We start from the raw sequence: 17,500 nt of genomic DNA, 5'->3' as shown, positions 1-17,500 counted from the left end.
ATGTATTGCACGAAAATGCAATCACTTGCGCACGGAGGAAAATTAAGGGTTATTATGTCTGATATGTTTTAGCTCGAGTAAGCGAGTGTTATTGTAATGCCATGGTGTTCTTAAATCCTAAGTGCGATTTTTAACGCAACAGAAACGTAAGGTGGCGCGCCCCTAATTCCTGTGAGTTAGACACCACCGTATTATGAAATCATTCGCACACAGAAGAAAATTAATGGTTAATATGTGTGGTATGTATCAGCACGATTAAGGGAGTGTCATTGTATTGCCATTGTAATCTAAGCTACTAAGTGCAATTTTTGAAGCAACAGAAACACTAAGCAGGGGCACCCAACGAGAATATAGTTCAAAACCGCTTAAACTAGCATTGTTAAACGTATTTTTAGTTTTAAAACGGTAGATATTGGCATATTTTTATCCCCTAAAAATTTTTCATCTGTTCGGATTTCCTAGCTGAAAGTCTAGTGATCCGAAAATTATAAGGATCAAAACTTACCTTTTCGAAAATTTCAGACAGGTAAAATTCTAGGTGTTCTCTCAAATCGTCTTCAGAACAGATATTTTCCGAAAATTGACGTTAGGTGCCCCTGACTAGATGGCACGCCCGTAATTCTGTGAGTCAGACACCACGGCATTATGAAATCGCTTGTGCACCAAGTGGAAATATAAAGGTTAATATGTTTTAGCATGAGTAAGCGATTGTTATTGTAATGCCATGGTGATCTAAACTCCTAAGTGTGATTTTTGAAGCAACAGAAACACTAGGTGGTGCGTCCGTGATTCTGTGAGTTAGACACCTCGGTGTAATGAAATCACTTGCGCACAGAAGAAAATTAATATGTCTGATATGTTTTAGCCCGAGTAAGCGAGTGTTATTGTTATACCATGGCGTCTAAACTCCTAATTGAGATTTTTGAAGTAACAGAGACACTAGGTGGCGCGCCCGTGATTCTCTGAGTTAGACACCACGGAATTATGAAATCACTTGCGCACCAAGTGGAAATTTACAGGTTAATATGTTTTAGCTCGAGTAAGCGAGTGTTATTTTAATGCCATGGTGATCTAAACTCCTAAGAGCAATGTTTAAAGCAAAAGAAACACTAGGTGGCACGCCCGTGATTCTGTGAATCAGACACCTCGGCATTATGAAATCACTTGCGCGCCAAGTTTAAATTTAAAGGTTAATATGTCTTAGCTTGAGTAAGCGAGTGTTATTGTAATGCCATGGTGTTCTAAACTCCTAAGTGCGATTTTTAAAGCAACAGAAACACTAGGTGGCGCGCCCCTGATTCTGTGAGTTAGACACCACGGTATTATGAAATCACTTACGCACAGAAGAAAATTAATGGTTAATATGTCTGATATGCTTTAGTTCGAGTAAGCGAGTGTTATTGTAGTGCCATGGTGATCTAAACTCCTAAGTGCAATTTTTAAAGCAACAGAAACACTGGGTGGCACGCCCGTCGTTCTGTGAGTCAGACACCAAGGCATTATGAAATCACTTGCGAACTAAGTGGAAATTTAAAGGTCAATATGTTTTAGCTTGACTAAGCGAGTGTTATTGTAATGTTATGGTGTTCTAAACTCCTAAGTGCGAGTTTTATCATGCATCAGAAACACTAGGCGGCGCGCCCGTGATTCTGTGAGTTAGATACCAAGGCGTTATGAAATCACTTGGGCAATAACTGGAAAATTAAGGGACACACAAGCTATAAAAGCTATATGTCTCTCTTAGAGTGTTTTGTAATAGGTGATTTTCTTGTACGAGACCCTCCGCCGGTTGTATTTTTCGGCATGAAAATATTTGTGTTTTTTTCGTTACAAATAAAACATGCGTAGCAAAATTCCCATTTCCGACACTTTTAGTACGTCCTGGAAACTGGAAAGTACAGTACGTAACCAGTTATTCGGAAGAAGGCTTTTCTTTTTCTTTTTGGTATTTATTTAGCAAATACTATTGCGATACGTTCACTGAGAATCTCTGCTATTGCGGTTACATTTCGAAAACAATATTTCTTGTGGTCACGCGTTCTCCACGCGGGCGGCCTTTTGTTTTTAATCACCTGGAGATTTTGGTTTGGTTTTAGTTTGATTATTTCACGTCGTAGTTACAAAGAAACGTTTCGGCGTGGCCCACACAATGTAAATACATTTAATTACGTGGCCGAGGGTTCTGAAGTTGCTCTGTTTGAAAAGACATTTGTAATTTTTACAATAAAATCGATGATGCATTTACGGAGGTTTCGGTTATCGTTAGAGGAGACAAAAGCATATTCTGATTGTGTCAATTGCTCCTGTCGGAAAAAAATGTCATATGCGTTAGCGAGATCGACACACGATGACGTGCGAGTAGTAAGTTCCAGGGATTTCTTATAGTTCCCGATCTTCGGTCCTGAATTATGTTGTCAACACTTCCTTTGTTTTATATTACGCAATGGGTCAATTCAGATGACCGTCGCGCAGGTTTCCACGGCTTGCGGGTCATCATATCTACCTTTTTCGGCGTTGAAGCAATCTGACACCCCGAGTGTCATCGTTGTTTAATCCTTTGCGTATAAGCGGTAAAATGTTGTAAAATAACGCGAACGCGGAGGTGATAATGATTAGGCGTTGACATGCAGGGGGAAGGACTTAATAAACCTCTTTTTCCCCAAAGATGTCTACAGACGTTCTTTATCAAATCTAGCTTGTGTACAGTTGAGATGGTTCAAAATCTGTTGTGTTTCCGCAAGACTTGAAAATGGAAGCATTGTTTTGTGTTTTTGCAGGAAACACCTTTTTTTCAACCTGTGTAAATATAACATACGCACAAAACAACCAAAAACACGATTTGAGCAAACAACAGATCACTAGAGTAAACAAGCTAAGACAGGTGAAGTTGGTTAAATTACAAAATGTTTGCTAACCCAGTTTTCATAAATCCAGGTTGATTTATTTATTCTGATATTGTCTTTAATTATTTATATTTATTTGTAACGGAGATCTCGCGCGCGAAGCGTGCGCAGCGGAGCACCGTGGGTAAGAAAATGTGATAATCTACCCATCCGAGGAAAATTGGTAATCGCTTGAGCGTACGCCCGACCGTCCGTCCGTCCGTCCGCACCACAGGCATACCAAAGTAAAATAACTGAATCAACAGATATGGCAACCCAAATGCAATTCGAGTTTATTTTGGAGGAAAATCGCATAGCCACCCTCGCCTTGTAAAGCGGAGACAGCTAAAGAGTCAATAAAGACGACAACGGAAAGCGGAAATTGTTTCTTTGTCCGTATTTTCTAAAGATATGATGAGACATATCTCACTAAAATAGCTTTGGAAAATTCATCCCAAGCATCACGTGACATTCCTTGGACCATGACGTCACAAAACGGGGCAAGGCTGTTTTAACTGTTTTAACTTCCGCCTAAAAACACTTGTCCTCAAATTGTCAGCAAAAGTGTCTGTATTGTCAATTAGCCTTGCAATGTGAATTAAAACATTCAGTTTATTAAGAGTTATTAAAGTCTTGTATAAGTCACGTGACCTGTTTTTCTTTATTTCGAAATCCTTGCTCCCCTTAGGCGTACATGCAAGGCTATTTCATAATATCCAGGCCATGGGAAAAGCACAGGTACCTAAGAGTATTTGCTGCTCTTTCATTTCCTTTCCCCCTTTTTGATTTGAACATTTTGAACGTTAACGATCATTTGCAGGTCACGTAACTAATATTTCAAGAATGAATATGTCACATACTGTTGAGGCCACCGAGCTAAAAAGTTTTTCGAAGTTTCACCTTGTATAGTCGTGCAAAACGACGGCAAAGAAATTTACAAAATAAGTGTGCTGCACCTGCAAAGTTAAACCATACCATATCGGTCCATTGCTTGTTCATTTGGCAGTGAAGAATAAGGAGGGAGGGGGAGGGGGAGGGGGGTGGAGGTGGAGGCGGGGAGCTTAATAACTTTCTTCCCCTGAAAAAGGGGGGGAGGGGGCTTTTTGGAGAGGAAGGGCTTATTTTAGAGGGGAGGCTTCAAACAGGATATACGGTCATTTAGTCCTTTAAATTATTTGTTCATGTTGATTCTGTACATATTTCCCCTTAGAGATGAACGTGCCTTTCATTTTTATTCGTTCAGGACAAAAGAATAGTTGGTGTGTGGATCGAGCGCAGATGTATTTTTTTTTTCCAAGCCAAATCAACCCATCCGAAGGTCAACAGTTTTATCACTGTGACTGTAAAGGACATTTTGGTACTGGTTAACCGTGTGTGACTTGTTTTATCAATTACTGGCTCTGCCCTCTTTCTACATAATACTCAAGATATACCTTCTGGTTTAGGTAATTACGGGTTTTAAGTCTAAATTGGAATACGTAAGTACACAATTAAGTTAAGACTGTTCACGACACTGAGCCACCATGGATACATCCCGTTTTAAAGAACTTTATTCGGAAGCGACATTGGCCTTGGAATTGGAATCCCAGGATGGTTCTTAAAGAAGAACGCGCAAATTTTTGGCTGCGCCCTGCATGGGCAGTAGGGAAAAATGTAAGAGCTATAACTCAAGCTCACCAACTGTGGTAATGATCAGAGTAAGATTATTTGCTCTTCAAAACGAAAACTAATAATAAAAATAATAGTAAATACCCGAGAATCGACACTAGGTACCGTACTTCTACTTTAAAACATGATAAAAGTTGCGCATGCGCCGCGTAACGAAGCACATCCGGTACGTGCACCTAGTTAGGTTGATCAAACGTAAAACCTGGATTTCTCCTCTGTGCTTAAACCGCTTAAATTTTGATATTTGTGAATATGTTTCTTATTACCAAAATTCCTCTACGCTTTAAACGAGAAACGCATCGAATAAATTCATACGGAAACCACTGTGGGGTAATACTGTGCAATAGGTATTGCTTTGTGGTGTGGATTTTGTTCAGTGTCTCTTCAATATGTATTACGTCATTTTGTGATCACATGTTTCCGTATCACCAAGAAAACTACCTGATCTTTATAACTGTCGTTAGGGAACCAAAGTCTCCTTTCTTAAGCCTTGGAATACGGAATTTTAGTAGCCAAGCACGAAAAAAGAAAAAAAAAAAAAAAAAAATATATATATATATATATATTTTTTTTTTTTTATTCACTTAGATGTTCACCGGCGAAGCCAAGACAGTGCTCTACTTGCAGTGAAGGAGCGGAATAGACCAGTAGGTGAACTACTCAAATACTGAGTGCATGGGTGTTTAATACAAGCCTGTTTCGTAGGCCACCGAAAAGGTGACCCACTCTTCAGTTAAACTCCATTATTACACTGAAGCGTCAGGGTCTACATCAAGAAGAGTGATCGCGTGATAAAAACGGTTACATATAACGTTTGAAATTTAAATTTTAGAATGAAAAGCGCGCGCTTGCTCTCAATCGCCTACAACTCTTACACGAAACCTAAGTCGCACGAAAGCTCGCGCTACAATCTCTGGCTTTCACATGTCCGATTGTACCTTAGAATGAACTTGCGTCGATGTCTGCATGTAGAGACAAGTTCGTTGCGCTTGTTCAGTGTTGCCATGTGAGGCCTACAGATTAAAAAGAACTTCTCTGTTGTACATAGCAACGTTTTGTGAGGTTGGTGTAAGATTTTGCTTTGGCGAGTATTTTCCACGAGATGATGAATTCCTTATTTGCCTCCTTTAGTTGCCACAGGCGCTTGCTCAGCTCATTCTCATTCCTTCTCTTTTCATGTCTAAATGACATCAGGTGGTTTCTGTATCTTGCCTTGAACTGAGTAGCTGTGAGACCGATGTATGTCTCTTTTCCGTCTCCGGTTGTGACTGTGGCTTGGTACACGACTTCACTCACCAGGCATTCTCCGTTTAGCGGGCAGTCTTGTATATATATATATATATATATATATATATATATATATATATATATATATATATATATATATATATATATATATATATATATATTTTCTGACTAACCTCTCGTTTTTGGACTGGTATTCCACAAGCATGGAGTTGCTCTCTTTGCTGGCGACGGAGAGAGCGAGTTAAACGATTAGTAGAGTACTGCAATTTTGGTTCGATATATGTACTTAGTTTCATCGATACGTGCACAGTACAAGTCTACTAAGGTTACTAGAAATACGTGCATCGCAGAACCTCGAGTAGCTTTGGGGGGAGGGGGGGGGGGAAGTGGGGATAGCCCGTGAAAGTTTAGGGATGGGGAGAGAGAAAAATATCGTAAATTGAGTACCTGATCGGGGAGGCGAGAGGGGAAGGGTCCGCACCGGCTCTAATGTTGAAGAACCTCAATAATCAATGTTCAATCTTATTTTGGTGGAGTAAATTGTTTCTCAGTCCCTGGCCTTAAAATGAGAGGGATGAGATCTGATACTGGTGAGTATTGGGTTGCTGATATTGTTAAGTAATAGTAGCCAAAGTTGCAAAGGTCTCGGGTTCACCCCATTTAAATTGCTACTAATTTTCCAAAGGAAATGGTTGTAAAGCTGGATGACTGCAGGCAAATATCCATATATTCAGTGGCATTTGTTCAATTTCTGAAATATTAAGTACAGTTCAAGTGTATGTGGATTTGTTCACCAATCTGTATAACGGAATATTTATTCAAAAAAATATTCTCCATGAGAGATCCCCCATGCATATACATTTAACTGGGAAACCTGCCTCAATGTTATCAGCAGATAACACAATAAAGCATTGGAGACAATAATTACAAACAAAGATGTTTTATTTTATTATTTTCTGACTTAGCGTCCATCATTCTGGGAAGTAAATATAAAATATAATAATAAAATACCCTTATTATTCATTCAAATTATTTGCCCCGATTCTGATTAGCTAAAAGCACACGCATAATTCACCATTACCAGCTCCTGATGACCAAATGTGGAAGAATTTTGCGTTTAATGAATCGATGACGTCAAAAGTGCAGCCTTCTTGCAGGTTAATGCACCGTTAACCGAGAAGACCTGGGGACGAGATTCAGTTGTTTTGGTTGTAAACAAAAAATGGCTGACATTTCACTCGTTTCAAGAGTAAGAACTAGGCGAAATAATAGCTAAAAGCATGGCAAGAACAGCAAGAACACAACTCAAAGAGCGACATCTGGAGATCTGGAGAGTATTTGGGGAGTTGAACAACCCTAAACGTGCACTATCGAAGATGAACTTAACATCGATGGAGGTAAGCATGTGTTAGCTTTGTTTTTAAACTAATAATTATTTTGAATTAATAATAAAACAATTATTGATCTGAATTCGGCTTTCGTGTCATATGAAGAATTTTGAGATCTCGGAGGGTAATAAATTCTTCATAAGATACTCAGCCTCATTCATTAATTGTTAATTAAATCAGCGCAGCCTTATCGTAAATAAGCTTATGCTGCAAGACTGTAAGTGTTCGAAAAAGCATTCCAGTGTCATTAATGATTAGTGACGACATTATTGCTAATTCACTTGCATATAAATGGTGATTACAAAGGTCTTTCACAAAGACTATAAGTAAGTACAATCAGCATAGGGACCAATGGAATCACTGCTATTTTTTAGCTGATTCTAAATTTAGTTCCCTTAGCTTTCTTAAATCAGTGAACGCAAGGAGAACGAAAGTAATAGAAAGGGAAAGTAAATACAAGGCTTATTCATATTACTGCACTTCGAACGATATACCTTTGGAATGAGGAATAACATTTGGAAACATTCAAGTCGTAAATCACAGCATCAAAGTCTTTTCGAATTTCCAACCCGCGAGTTATTTCATTTTATTCATTTAGTGTTGTTAATGTCCGATTAATTTGTGTGCTGCCGTTGTTCTGACATCTACATGCCCAAACGTTCAGACATTCTAGTTTTCTCAGAAAGGACGAAAGACAAGGACGAAAGGCCCAGTCTCTTTCGCAGCTGACTGATTGTTGTAGAACATAAACACGCTTCTTCCTACGAAGCCTAGAGGGCGTAGACTCCCTTTACAGGTTGGGTGGATATCAATTGGGAAGCATGCACAAGCCCTGTCTCCACGGTTATTCGAGACGAGACCATAGAATAAGACTTAGAAAGATAACGCATTTAATCATACAGTCTAACCTCTCCTTACGGACACCTCTGTAATACGGACACCTCTCTATTACGGACAGTTCGTTTGGTCCCAGAAATGCCAAAAATCATACATTCCCTACCTCTATAATACGGACACCTCTGTAAAGCGGACAATTGGTTCTGTCCCTTTGGTGTCTGTATTAAAGAGGTTTGACTGTAATTAGTATTTACCAAATCAGTGAATAGCAATTTTCGCTCGTTTTGATTGGCTCCCGTAACTCTGAATATCCTTGGCTATTCACTGTTTTGACTTTATCAAATCCAACGAACTGCATTGCAAAAAGGATTAGCAAGATGTATTCTCTTGTGGGATCTGTCCTTTGGGTAAGTAATAAGTGGAATGTCCAGACTTTGGTCGGGGCTCGTGTTCCACATTATACGTGTCGCCTGATGACTGGCCAGCAACATTTTGTGTCTCTTGACTGGATTATAACTGAGTTCTGATTTACTTGGTTTCGTATCATTTTTCTTTTCCCCAAGTGCTACCCCAGACGGTTCCCCAGGCAATGATGGAGAAAGAGGAGATGCTGGTTCATCGTAGATCGGGTTATTAAAAGATGTATTTGTCTTATGCTGAATCTGGTCTGGAGAAGACGAACCGACATCCTCGCTTCTATTTTCCATTTCCACGGCTTGTTCAAAGGCATGAATGTGATCGTTTCCTCTGGAAGAAGTACTCATAGGCCCCTTATTTGCGGCATCGCGGTGCTCTAAATATCCTCGGCTTTCCACGTGTCTTTTATGACTGAATCTGGAGAAATGCAATTTAATAATCAATACATAACTACAAATTTTATTTTCAGACCACCTTCTTCACTAAAAGCATACGACAAAGATTATAAACAGCATTTGAACGCGTTAGTGGAAAAAAAACGAAAAACACGCGCGAAACTAGAAGTACCTGCCAGCCTTTTTGCATCCGATCAGAGCGGCAGTAATAATGATTAAGAGCAGTCCACCACCCAACGACGCCCCGATAATAACGTTCAGTGGTTTCGACTGTCCGTCGTTTTCCTTGTCGATTTCCCCGTCGTTCAGTTGCTCTGTGTCGGATGGTAAGGGATCGGCACTTACGATTTCACCTCCAATAGATGTTTGAATGTTCTCTTTATGGTCCATCACGATCTTACTCAATACTGTCTGAGGGACAACACTGCTTTTAGAAATTCCTTGTGGAAGACTCAAGTAGAAAGCCAGTAAGATTACACCAGGAGAATCGTCTGACTGTCTGGGATAACCAGGAAGAATTTGAACCATGTCAGCCGTAAATTTGACGTCTAACGACAAGCGCCTTCGTCTAGAAAAAAAAGAAAAAAAAAGATATCATACGTGTAAATAATGAGAAAATAAAAACGAAACAATACAAAGGTAAGATAATTGGAATATAAAGATTAACAAACTGGCCAAAATAATTGTGGTTATGATGACGATGATGATGATGGATGCTGTTTGTTGCCATCAATAATTACAAATTAAAAATTAAAATTAGAGCTATTATTTATAAGAATAAAAACATGAACGAGGAACCTGACGAAAGCCTTTGGCAAGGATTTAAAGGGAGAAAATGTTTACAAAAGGACTTTAAGGACGTCAATGAAGATGTGTTCGTCACAATGGTAATTGCATTTTAAGCAACTGCAAACTTAACGAAAGGAAATGTTCACAAAAGGATTTTAAGGACCATTTACGGGCCATTTCATCACACTGTAATTTTCAGGGAGTTATAATAACTCCGCTAGTGGGGCTAATTTAACTCCTTACAGTGGAGTTATTTTTCGTGGAGTTATTTTAACTCCAAATAGGAGTTTAAAGAACTCTTTTTCAGGAGTAAAAGTGACCCCAGATATTGAGGAGTTAAAATAACGCCAAAAAAGGAGTTATCCTGTACCTAAAATTTTTACTCCACTTTCAGAGTGAAATTAACTCCAAAAAGAGTAAAAACAACCCATGTAAGGAGTACAGGTAACCCCATTTCGGAGTAATTTTAACTCCAGACTGGGAGTAAAAAGAACTCTTTTTCAGGAGTAAAAATGACCCCAAATTCGGAGTTAAATTAGGAGTTAAAATAACCCCCAAAAAGGGGTTATCCTGTACCTAAATTTTTACTCCATTTTTGGAGTTATAATAAGTCCCTAAAAATTACGGTGCATGGCCGTTATCTCAATAGACCTTTTTACCGATACCGATATGGGAGTAAAAAGAACTCTTTTTCAGGAGTAAAAATGACCCCAAATTCGGAGTTAAATTAGGAGTTAAAATAACCCCCAAAAAGGGGTTATCCTGTACCTAAATTTTTACTCCATTTTTGGAGTTATAATAAGTCCCTAAAAATTACGGTGCATGGCCGTTATCTCAATAGACCTTTTTACCGATACGGCGGCCATAGTGAATTAATTCGATTTAAGGAGTATTATAGGATGCCCAGGGGGCATGAGCACATTTCGTTTGCATTTTCGAGCGCTTTTCGGGACATTTTTTCTTAAAGTTTTCTTAGAATAAGATTGTAATGGGAAAAAGATCTTTGTGCCGTGTTCGGATGTAATAATGATCGCCTTTTTCTAGTTTAGTATTAGAAATATAATCTTTCACAGTATATTTCTCGGAAAAAAGGCGATCATTATTACATCCGAACACGGCACAAAGATCTTTTTTCCCATTACAATCTTATTCTAAGAAAACTTTAAGAAAAAATGTCCCGAAAAGCGCTCGAAAATACAGACGAAATGTGCTCATGCCCCCTGGGCATCCTATAATACTCCTTAAATCGAATTAATTCAATATGGCCGCTGTATCGGTAAAAAGGTCAATTCCCGCTTTTTTCCCAAGCTATAGAGCTTTTTCACTCATGTGGCAAGCAGCTATGTGAATTTATTGCGACAAAAGACAGCATTTACATAATTTAACCTGTAACATGTGGGTGCTTTAAATGCGTTAAACGTATATTGAATTATTTAAAATTCGATTGTTATCTAGTGATTGATTTAATAGTTCATTGGTGTCTGGCAAACAAAAATAAACAAAAACCATTCACCTTGATTGATTTGGGAAACATTGAGCTTTTTGGCACAATATTCCCTCGCTGCTGCTGCAACTCGGTTTTTGAAAGACTGTTCCATGTTTTGGTCCCACTGATAAATAATAATAGCATACAAAAACACTCCGACATGAGTAAAAGGCAGAACAACAGCAAACGAAATAATAATAATAATAATAATAATAATAATAATAATAATAATAAAAACATAATAGTAATAACTACTAATAATAATGATTTTTTTATCCTTTAAAGAGGTAACAGTTATACCATAGAAATCCAGGGAATCTTGATTTAGACTATGAAAATTCCCGGGGGTGGGGAATTTCTCACCTGATCCTTCTAACCTCAGGTATATTTTAAGGCATGGCTCTGCTATTTTTTATTTTATTTATTTTTTTCTCTGAAATATAAGGGGTTGGTCTATCTTCAAAAGAAAATGCATAGCAAGGGTGAATCGTGGACATTGCATTATCCCTGTTAAGATTGACATCACCATGGAAACTTGTTGCGTGACCGTATTTTTTCTTTAAGGATTCTGCAGGCAGGGTTGGAAAACGTTTACTGAGAGTTTTTCTTGGTTATGTTTTTACCTATGTAAAGTACTTTCCAAATATAACTTGAATGGTGATTTGCCTACTTTTAATGAATGTTTTTTAGCCATCACGTGACAGAAATATCGTAACATTTCAATGACCGCGTGACCTGGACATGCCTTCCAGTTAGTTTCGTGCACATCCCGAAAAGCAAAACATTTTTAGCGTTAATTGTTAAGTTAAAAATTGTAATTGGACACCTAAACGAGTCACGTGATCCTTACTTGACAACTTTCAATTTGTAGTTCCATTCTCCACCTTAAGAAAAGATTTCATTACAAGTTGCAATATTTCGCTATTTCTCTTTTACTTTTTACATACAGTTCATTTTATTTGTCGGAAGGTAAGCCTTAGAAATTAAAGGTTTGATCAATTCAAGTTCGCGCGTTCTAGTCTTTTTTTTAAACTTTATAGACAGACATCTGTGAGCAAGGACTAAGTCAGCAGAGAATTTGATTGTCGGCGAATTTCTGAAATCGTCCATCGTTCTGCTAGTGATAAGCTAGCCGTTGATTTACTCGTCTTCCTTTTTAGGGACTGAGTCTTATTCCTCCAAAGAGAGAGAAAGAGTGTGTGAGAAATTGTTTCCAATCAAGGGGGGGGGGGGGGGGGGGGTGGGGGCAGATTTGTGAACTCGTGTCTGGCAAACTCTTCAAGTGTTTATATAAACACTGAGTTATGCGCACGTTATAACTTCATCTGCACTTAACGAGTGTCTTTTGATCCATAACCTTTAAAAACAGCTGGTCCACCGAGTGTCATTGATAACACGTAATGCTGATAAATGTCACAAAATCTACCAAAGCGGTCCCTTCGGGATTTTTTGTTTTACGTCGTCATAACCATCTCTTACCTTCTGGCATATACTGACTGTATACTTCAACTGTAAGTACTTACAGTTGAAATATATTTAGCGCGAGTTACTAGAGTGCCTTCTCGGGATTTCGCTTTCTGCGCGAAATCCCTGCAGGGGCAATTATTAACGGTAAGTCACTAAGAACCATGGGGGCGGTATGGCCGTACACGAAACAAGTGATGCCATCTCATAAACCAGTGAACTTCAATTACTTCATTCAGTAAAAAACATGTTAGAAGAAGGCTTATAAGAACATGACCATATTACACTAAACACCACAATATATTGTGTAACTAAGAGTAATCGGAGCTTAGGAGAGTGCGTTCGATATGTTTGTTGAGGCGGAAGGGTGGTTGCGATGTAGATAAATATGATTGTGGCATATTTTGAACGTAAGGGTTGCGTACAGCAAAACCTCTATTTAAACTGTGTATCATTTTAAGAACGTTTTCAAAAGATATCGTATGGTTCGGTGTCAAGTGCTTTTGATCGGAGGAGACATTGGCCAGCGTCGGACGTGTAAATGGAACATTTTGTTTCACTGGCGCGAGTTGCAGGGCGCAGTTTCTCAAAGGCCGATTAGTTCTTAACCCGGGATTCTTTTTCTTTCTTCAAAAACATTTCTTCGGATAATTTTCTCTGTTATTTTTAACAGCATCCAATCATCAACTTGTTGACAAAATGAATTACAGTGAATTTACGGGTTTAAAAGCTTTTACATCTGAATTCAAACCTCGCACTAACCCTATCAAAGCCTTCAATGGAACGTGTGTACGGCTCACGTCAATAACTTTTCCAGTAATTTGTTCGAGCGTGTTGATTTTAGTGACTCGAGAGTGGCGCTACTCTGGGCTGATTTATAAGTTTTTCCTAATAAATAACATAGAGTTAAAGTGTTCGTTTGTCTTGTCCGGTGCCGAAAATATCACAAGTCATGGTCAAATGGCGCCGCCGAGCTTCACATCTCGGTAGATTTACTTTATGGCCCAACGGCTGCCGAGCTACACAACTCGTAAATTTACTTTTTGACAAAACGTGCGCCGAGCTACACAACTCAGTAAATTTACTTTGTGGCATAACGGCCGCCGAACTAAACCCGGTTTGATGCATGCACCAGTAGTCGCAGACATTTTCCAAAGACAGAGACGAACCATGCTGAAAAATATGAAGTTTAATCCAAAGTAAAATTTAACAGCAAACTCCTGAAAGATGAACGCTTTAGAAGATTCAGCAATCACAGATCGATGTACGCTTTACGAAGATTCAGCAAACTTTTTAAAAGATGAACGCTTTACGAAAAATATCAGACCTTAGCAAACCTTTGAAAGACGAACGCCGAGGACACAAGAATCACCACATGAGTTAGCGCGTCAAACTGAGGCAAAACTTAAGAAAGCGCCTCAAAGCGAGGCAAATGTGTGTCGACGACGACGACGAACGAAAATGAAATCTCAAAAAAACCTTCCTTATTAATTGCACAGGTCACCCAATAATGCACAGAACACCCAACACAAACTAGGGGTTACCTTCTCGTACCTCGAACGCAACAAAGCAACAGATAGATAACCGGAAATTTATTTATGAGCCGACGACAATCGTGTTATATAAACTACTACGCAAGCCGTGAAAACAGCACTCAGCCGACAGCAAATAAAAGATCATCGATTCTTGCCTTGAAACTCCGATTAACAGTAAAATAACTTACCGCTTGCTAATCAATCTACTCGGAGCCCCTGGAAAAAAGACTCGAGAGGCCACCCTCAATATCTCAGAAACTGCTTGCTATTTGGATCCCCCCCCCCCCCCCCCTAAGAATTTCCGTTGCCCTTTACCCGTCGACTCTGTTAAGAACCTGGGTAGTAAAATCTCATTCAACGACCACATAATTAAAACATCATTATCTTGTATATCTGCCCTAAGGCAAATTAGCCAAGTTAAACATATATTTATAAAAGACATACTTGTTGCCCCCGCCGGGATTTCGCCTTTGGGCGAAATCCCGAGGAGGCACTCTAGTAACTCGCGCGTATATTAAGGAAAGTACTTACAGTTGAAATATACAGTCAACAGTCATTATAGGAAAAATCTCGATTTGCTTGAATAGGGGCCGCGTGGAATAGGTAGGTAATGATGACGCTTCTATTGTTTGCACCCGCGAGTACGAAATGGTTAGGATGACGTAAAGACAGAAAATCCCGAAGGGACCGCTCAGGTAGATTTTGTGACATGTATTGTGCAGTCATACTTCGATACTCTTTTGCGTTACGCAGTGACATTCTGTGGAGCAGTTGTTTTGAAAGTTATGAACCAAAAGACACTCGTTAAGCGCAGATGAGGTTATAAGATGCCTTTAACTGTGTATGTATAAACACTTCATTTATTGTGCAGTCATACTTCGATACTCTTTTGCGTTACGCAGTGACATTCTGTGGAGCAGTTGTTTTGAAAGTTATGGACCAAAAGACACTCGTTAAGCGCAGATGAGGTTATAAGGTGCCTTTAACTGTGTATATATAAACACTTGGAGAGTTTGCCAGACACGAGTTCACAAATCTTTGATTTATATTGGAGACCTTGCCAGACACTCTTTCTCTCTCTTTGACGGGAACAAGACTCAGCCCCAAACAAGCAAGACGAGTGAACAACGGCTAGCTTATCACTAGCAGAACGATGGACGATTACAGACATTCGCCGACAATCAAATTCTCTGCTGACTTATTCCCTGCTCAGTGATGTCCTTCCGTTATAAAGTTTCAAATAAGACTAGAATGAACGAGCGTGAATCGATCAAACGTCCTTTTAATTTCTAAGGCTTACTTTCCGGCAAATAAAATGAACTGAATATAAAAAGTGAAAGAGAAATAGCGAAAAATTCAACTTCTAATTAAATCTTTTCTTATGGTTTAGAATAAACTATTCTCGAAAATGAGAATGTTTTGATCAAAGCTGTTTAAATCAAGCATTGAAACTGTGCATGGAACCTTGCGTTTCCTGTATTTATCTCGCCTATTGTATGGAATATGTGTGAAAATCTTCATTATGAATTGGTATATTTCAAAGAGCTACACAACGAGCAAGAATACTATTGACCGACAATATACAGAAAGGGGGCAGCTGTAGTGTCAACTATTACTAGTTACAATAATTAATTCTTTCGTGTTTAGTAAGTTGTATTACTGCTCGTCCGTCTGGTCGAATACTTCTTCCAGCAATATACGCAAACTACAAGGAGTACAGAATTTCGCTGCTCGCATAGTTTCTGGGACAAGGAAGTTTGATCACGTATCTCCAGCCCTGAAAGACCTGAGATGGATACCAGTTAAGTCCCACCTGTATCTAAGAGAGGCCATCTTGGCCTTTAAATCTATGACAGGTCAGGTACCAAACTACCTCAGTTCAAATTTTATCTCCAGAGGGAATATCAGTGGATCTTCCCAGCTTAATATGCCGCATTTTTAAACTAAGTCGGGACAGAGATCTTTTTATTACAGAACTGTAACATTGTGGAATGCGTTAAAACTCCATTTTAAATTAAGTGAATCTCCTATCATTTTCAATTTTAAATGTCATAAATTTATATGTAAATAGATTCTTAATAGTTTATTGATAATCAATTTGTGATGTCATAAATTCTATATGCAAATAGTTAATAATTGTTTATTGACAATTCTTAAGTATTTGCTTGTTTGTTTGGTTTTTTTTATTACCTGTACTATTAATATTTGTCTCTGAAAAGCCCCCATGAGGAGTTGACAATAAAATTTGTATTGTATTGTATTGTATTGTATGCAAGGGACGAGGTGAAGTATGGATATTTTCTGGAACTACACAGTCAGGCTTAATACTTACAACGAGTTTAAACTCTCACGTAAGTTTCGTGTCAATACGTTGCATATTTACGAAGATAGACCACCCCCTTCATTTTTTCTTTTCTTTTCTTTTTTTCTTTTTATTTTTTACGTACTTTAGATGACTCAGTCCTTAATTTACCTAGACCATCCGTAAAGCAGTGCAGATATCTTTTTTTGAAGCTTACAAGCCTCCTTTATTATTTTTCTACATTAAAATACCCACAGTTCCTTTTAAGGCTGGGAACATAACAGCGAGCTAGCAACTTGTGTTATTCCTGTATTATCAATTGAAAAAAAAAAAAAAGGAATAAAAACGACGAGCTGCAGTGTATGGACAATCTATTGTGGGTACTACTAAATTCACTGACATAAAAAGAGCTACCTTTTCTAAATCCATATTATTGACCTTCAACATAACTGATTCTCTCTTCACTTGTTCTGATGGCGTTTGTATAACGATTGTGTTAGTACTTGGTTGTAACGTTGAACCATCTGCAGTTGGCGTTGTGGAAGCATTTTGATTTCCGGCTGGATAAGTGTTTGGCGGTAACGTTAAACCATTTGCAGTTGGCGTTGTGGTAGCATTTTGATTTCCGGCTGAATAAGTGCTTGGCGGTAACGTTGAACCAGCTGCAGTGGGCGTCGAATGAGCATTAGCTGAAAGATGCAAAATATGGAAAGGTTAAGGCTAGAAAAGGTTTATGGTAAAATAAGAAAGGAGGATAAACCAACTTTTTTTTTTTGGTGCATCAACATGGCCGCCGTCTTGTTGTTTTGGCACACCAATATGGCCGCTGTTATCATGCGAAAACGATTTAGAAAATTAATAGTAATAATAATAATGGTAATTATTATTATTATTATTATTATTATTATTATTATTATTATTATTATTATTATTATTTTTATTATTATTTTTACTTGGCTTTTGGCGCGAAGGTCTTGCATTTTTAATTATAATAATAAGAACAATGATCACAAAAAAAACAACAACAAAAAAAATTCCTATTAAAAATCAATTTTCCTTAAGATGATTCGCTGGTTTTGATGAGTTCGA

The 17,500-nt window shown here is 38.4% G+C and overlaps 1 protein-coding gene across 1 annotated transcript; it reads right to left on the bottom strand.

Annotated features, from left to right (window-relative positions):
* Nucleotides 1-8,361: 8,361 nt before the first annotated feature.
* LOC140944408 (uncharacterized) lies at nt 8,362-9,402 on the bottom strand. Its single transcript, XM_073393553.1, has 2 exons — nt 9,008-9,402; nt 8,362-8,851 (listed from the first exon to the last, which is right to left on the bottom strand). Exons 1-2 carry the CDS (start codon nt 9,361-9,363, stop codon nt 8,362-8,364), a joined length of 846 nt encoding a protein of 281 aa, XP_073249654.1. The 5' UTR covers nt 9,364-9,402.
* Between the last annotated feature and the right edge of the window lie 8,098 nt (nt 9,403-17,500).

The sequence above is a fragment of the Porites lutea genome, chromosome 7 (genome assembly GCF_958299795.1).
Source record: "Porites lutea chromosome 7, jaPorLute2.1, whole genome shotgun sequence".
NCBI lineage: Eukaryota > Metazoa > Cnidaria > Anthozoa > Scleractinia > Poritidae > Porites > Porites lutea.
The sequence above is the reverse complement of the archived record's forward strand: the minus strand, read 5'-3'. Positions and strand labels throughout refer to the sequence as shown.

Bases quoted from the DNA above. Each gene is read 5' to 3' on its own strand.
- LOC140944408 (XM_073393553.1), bottom strand. From the start codon at position 9,363: ATGGTTCAAATTCTTCCTGGTTATCCCAGACAGTCAGACGATTCTCCT. The intron at 8,852-9,007 runs GTACTTCTAGTT...CTCCAGATTCAG, and splicing joins GGATGCAAAAAGGCTGGCAG to TCATAAAAGACACGTGGAAA.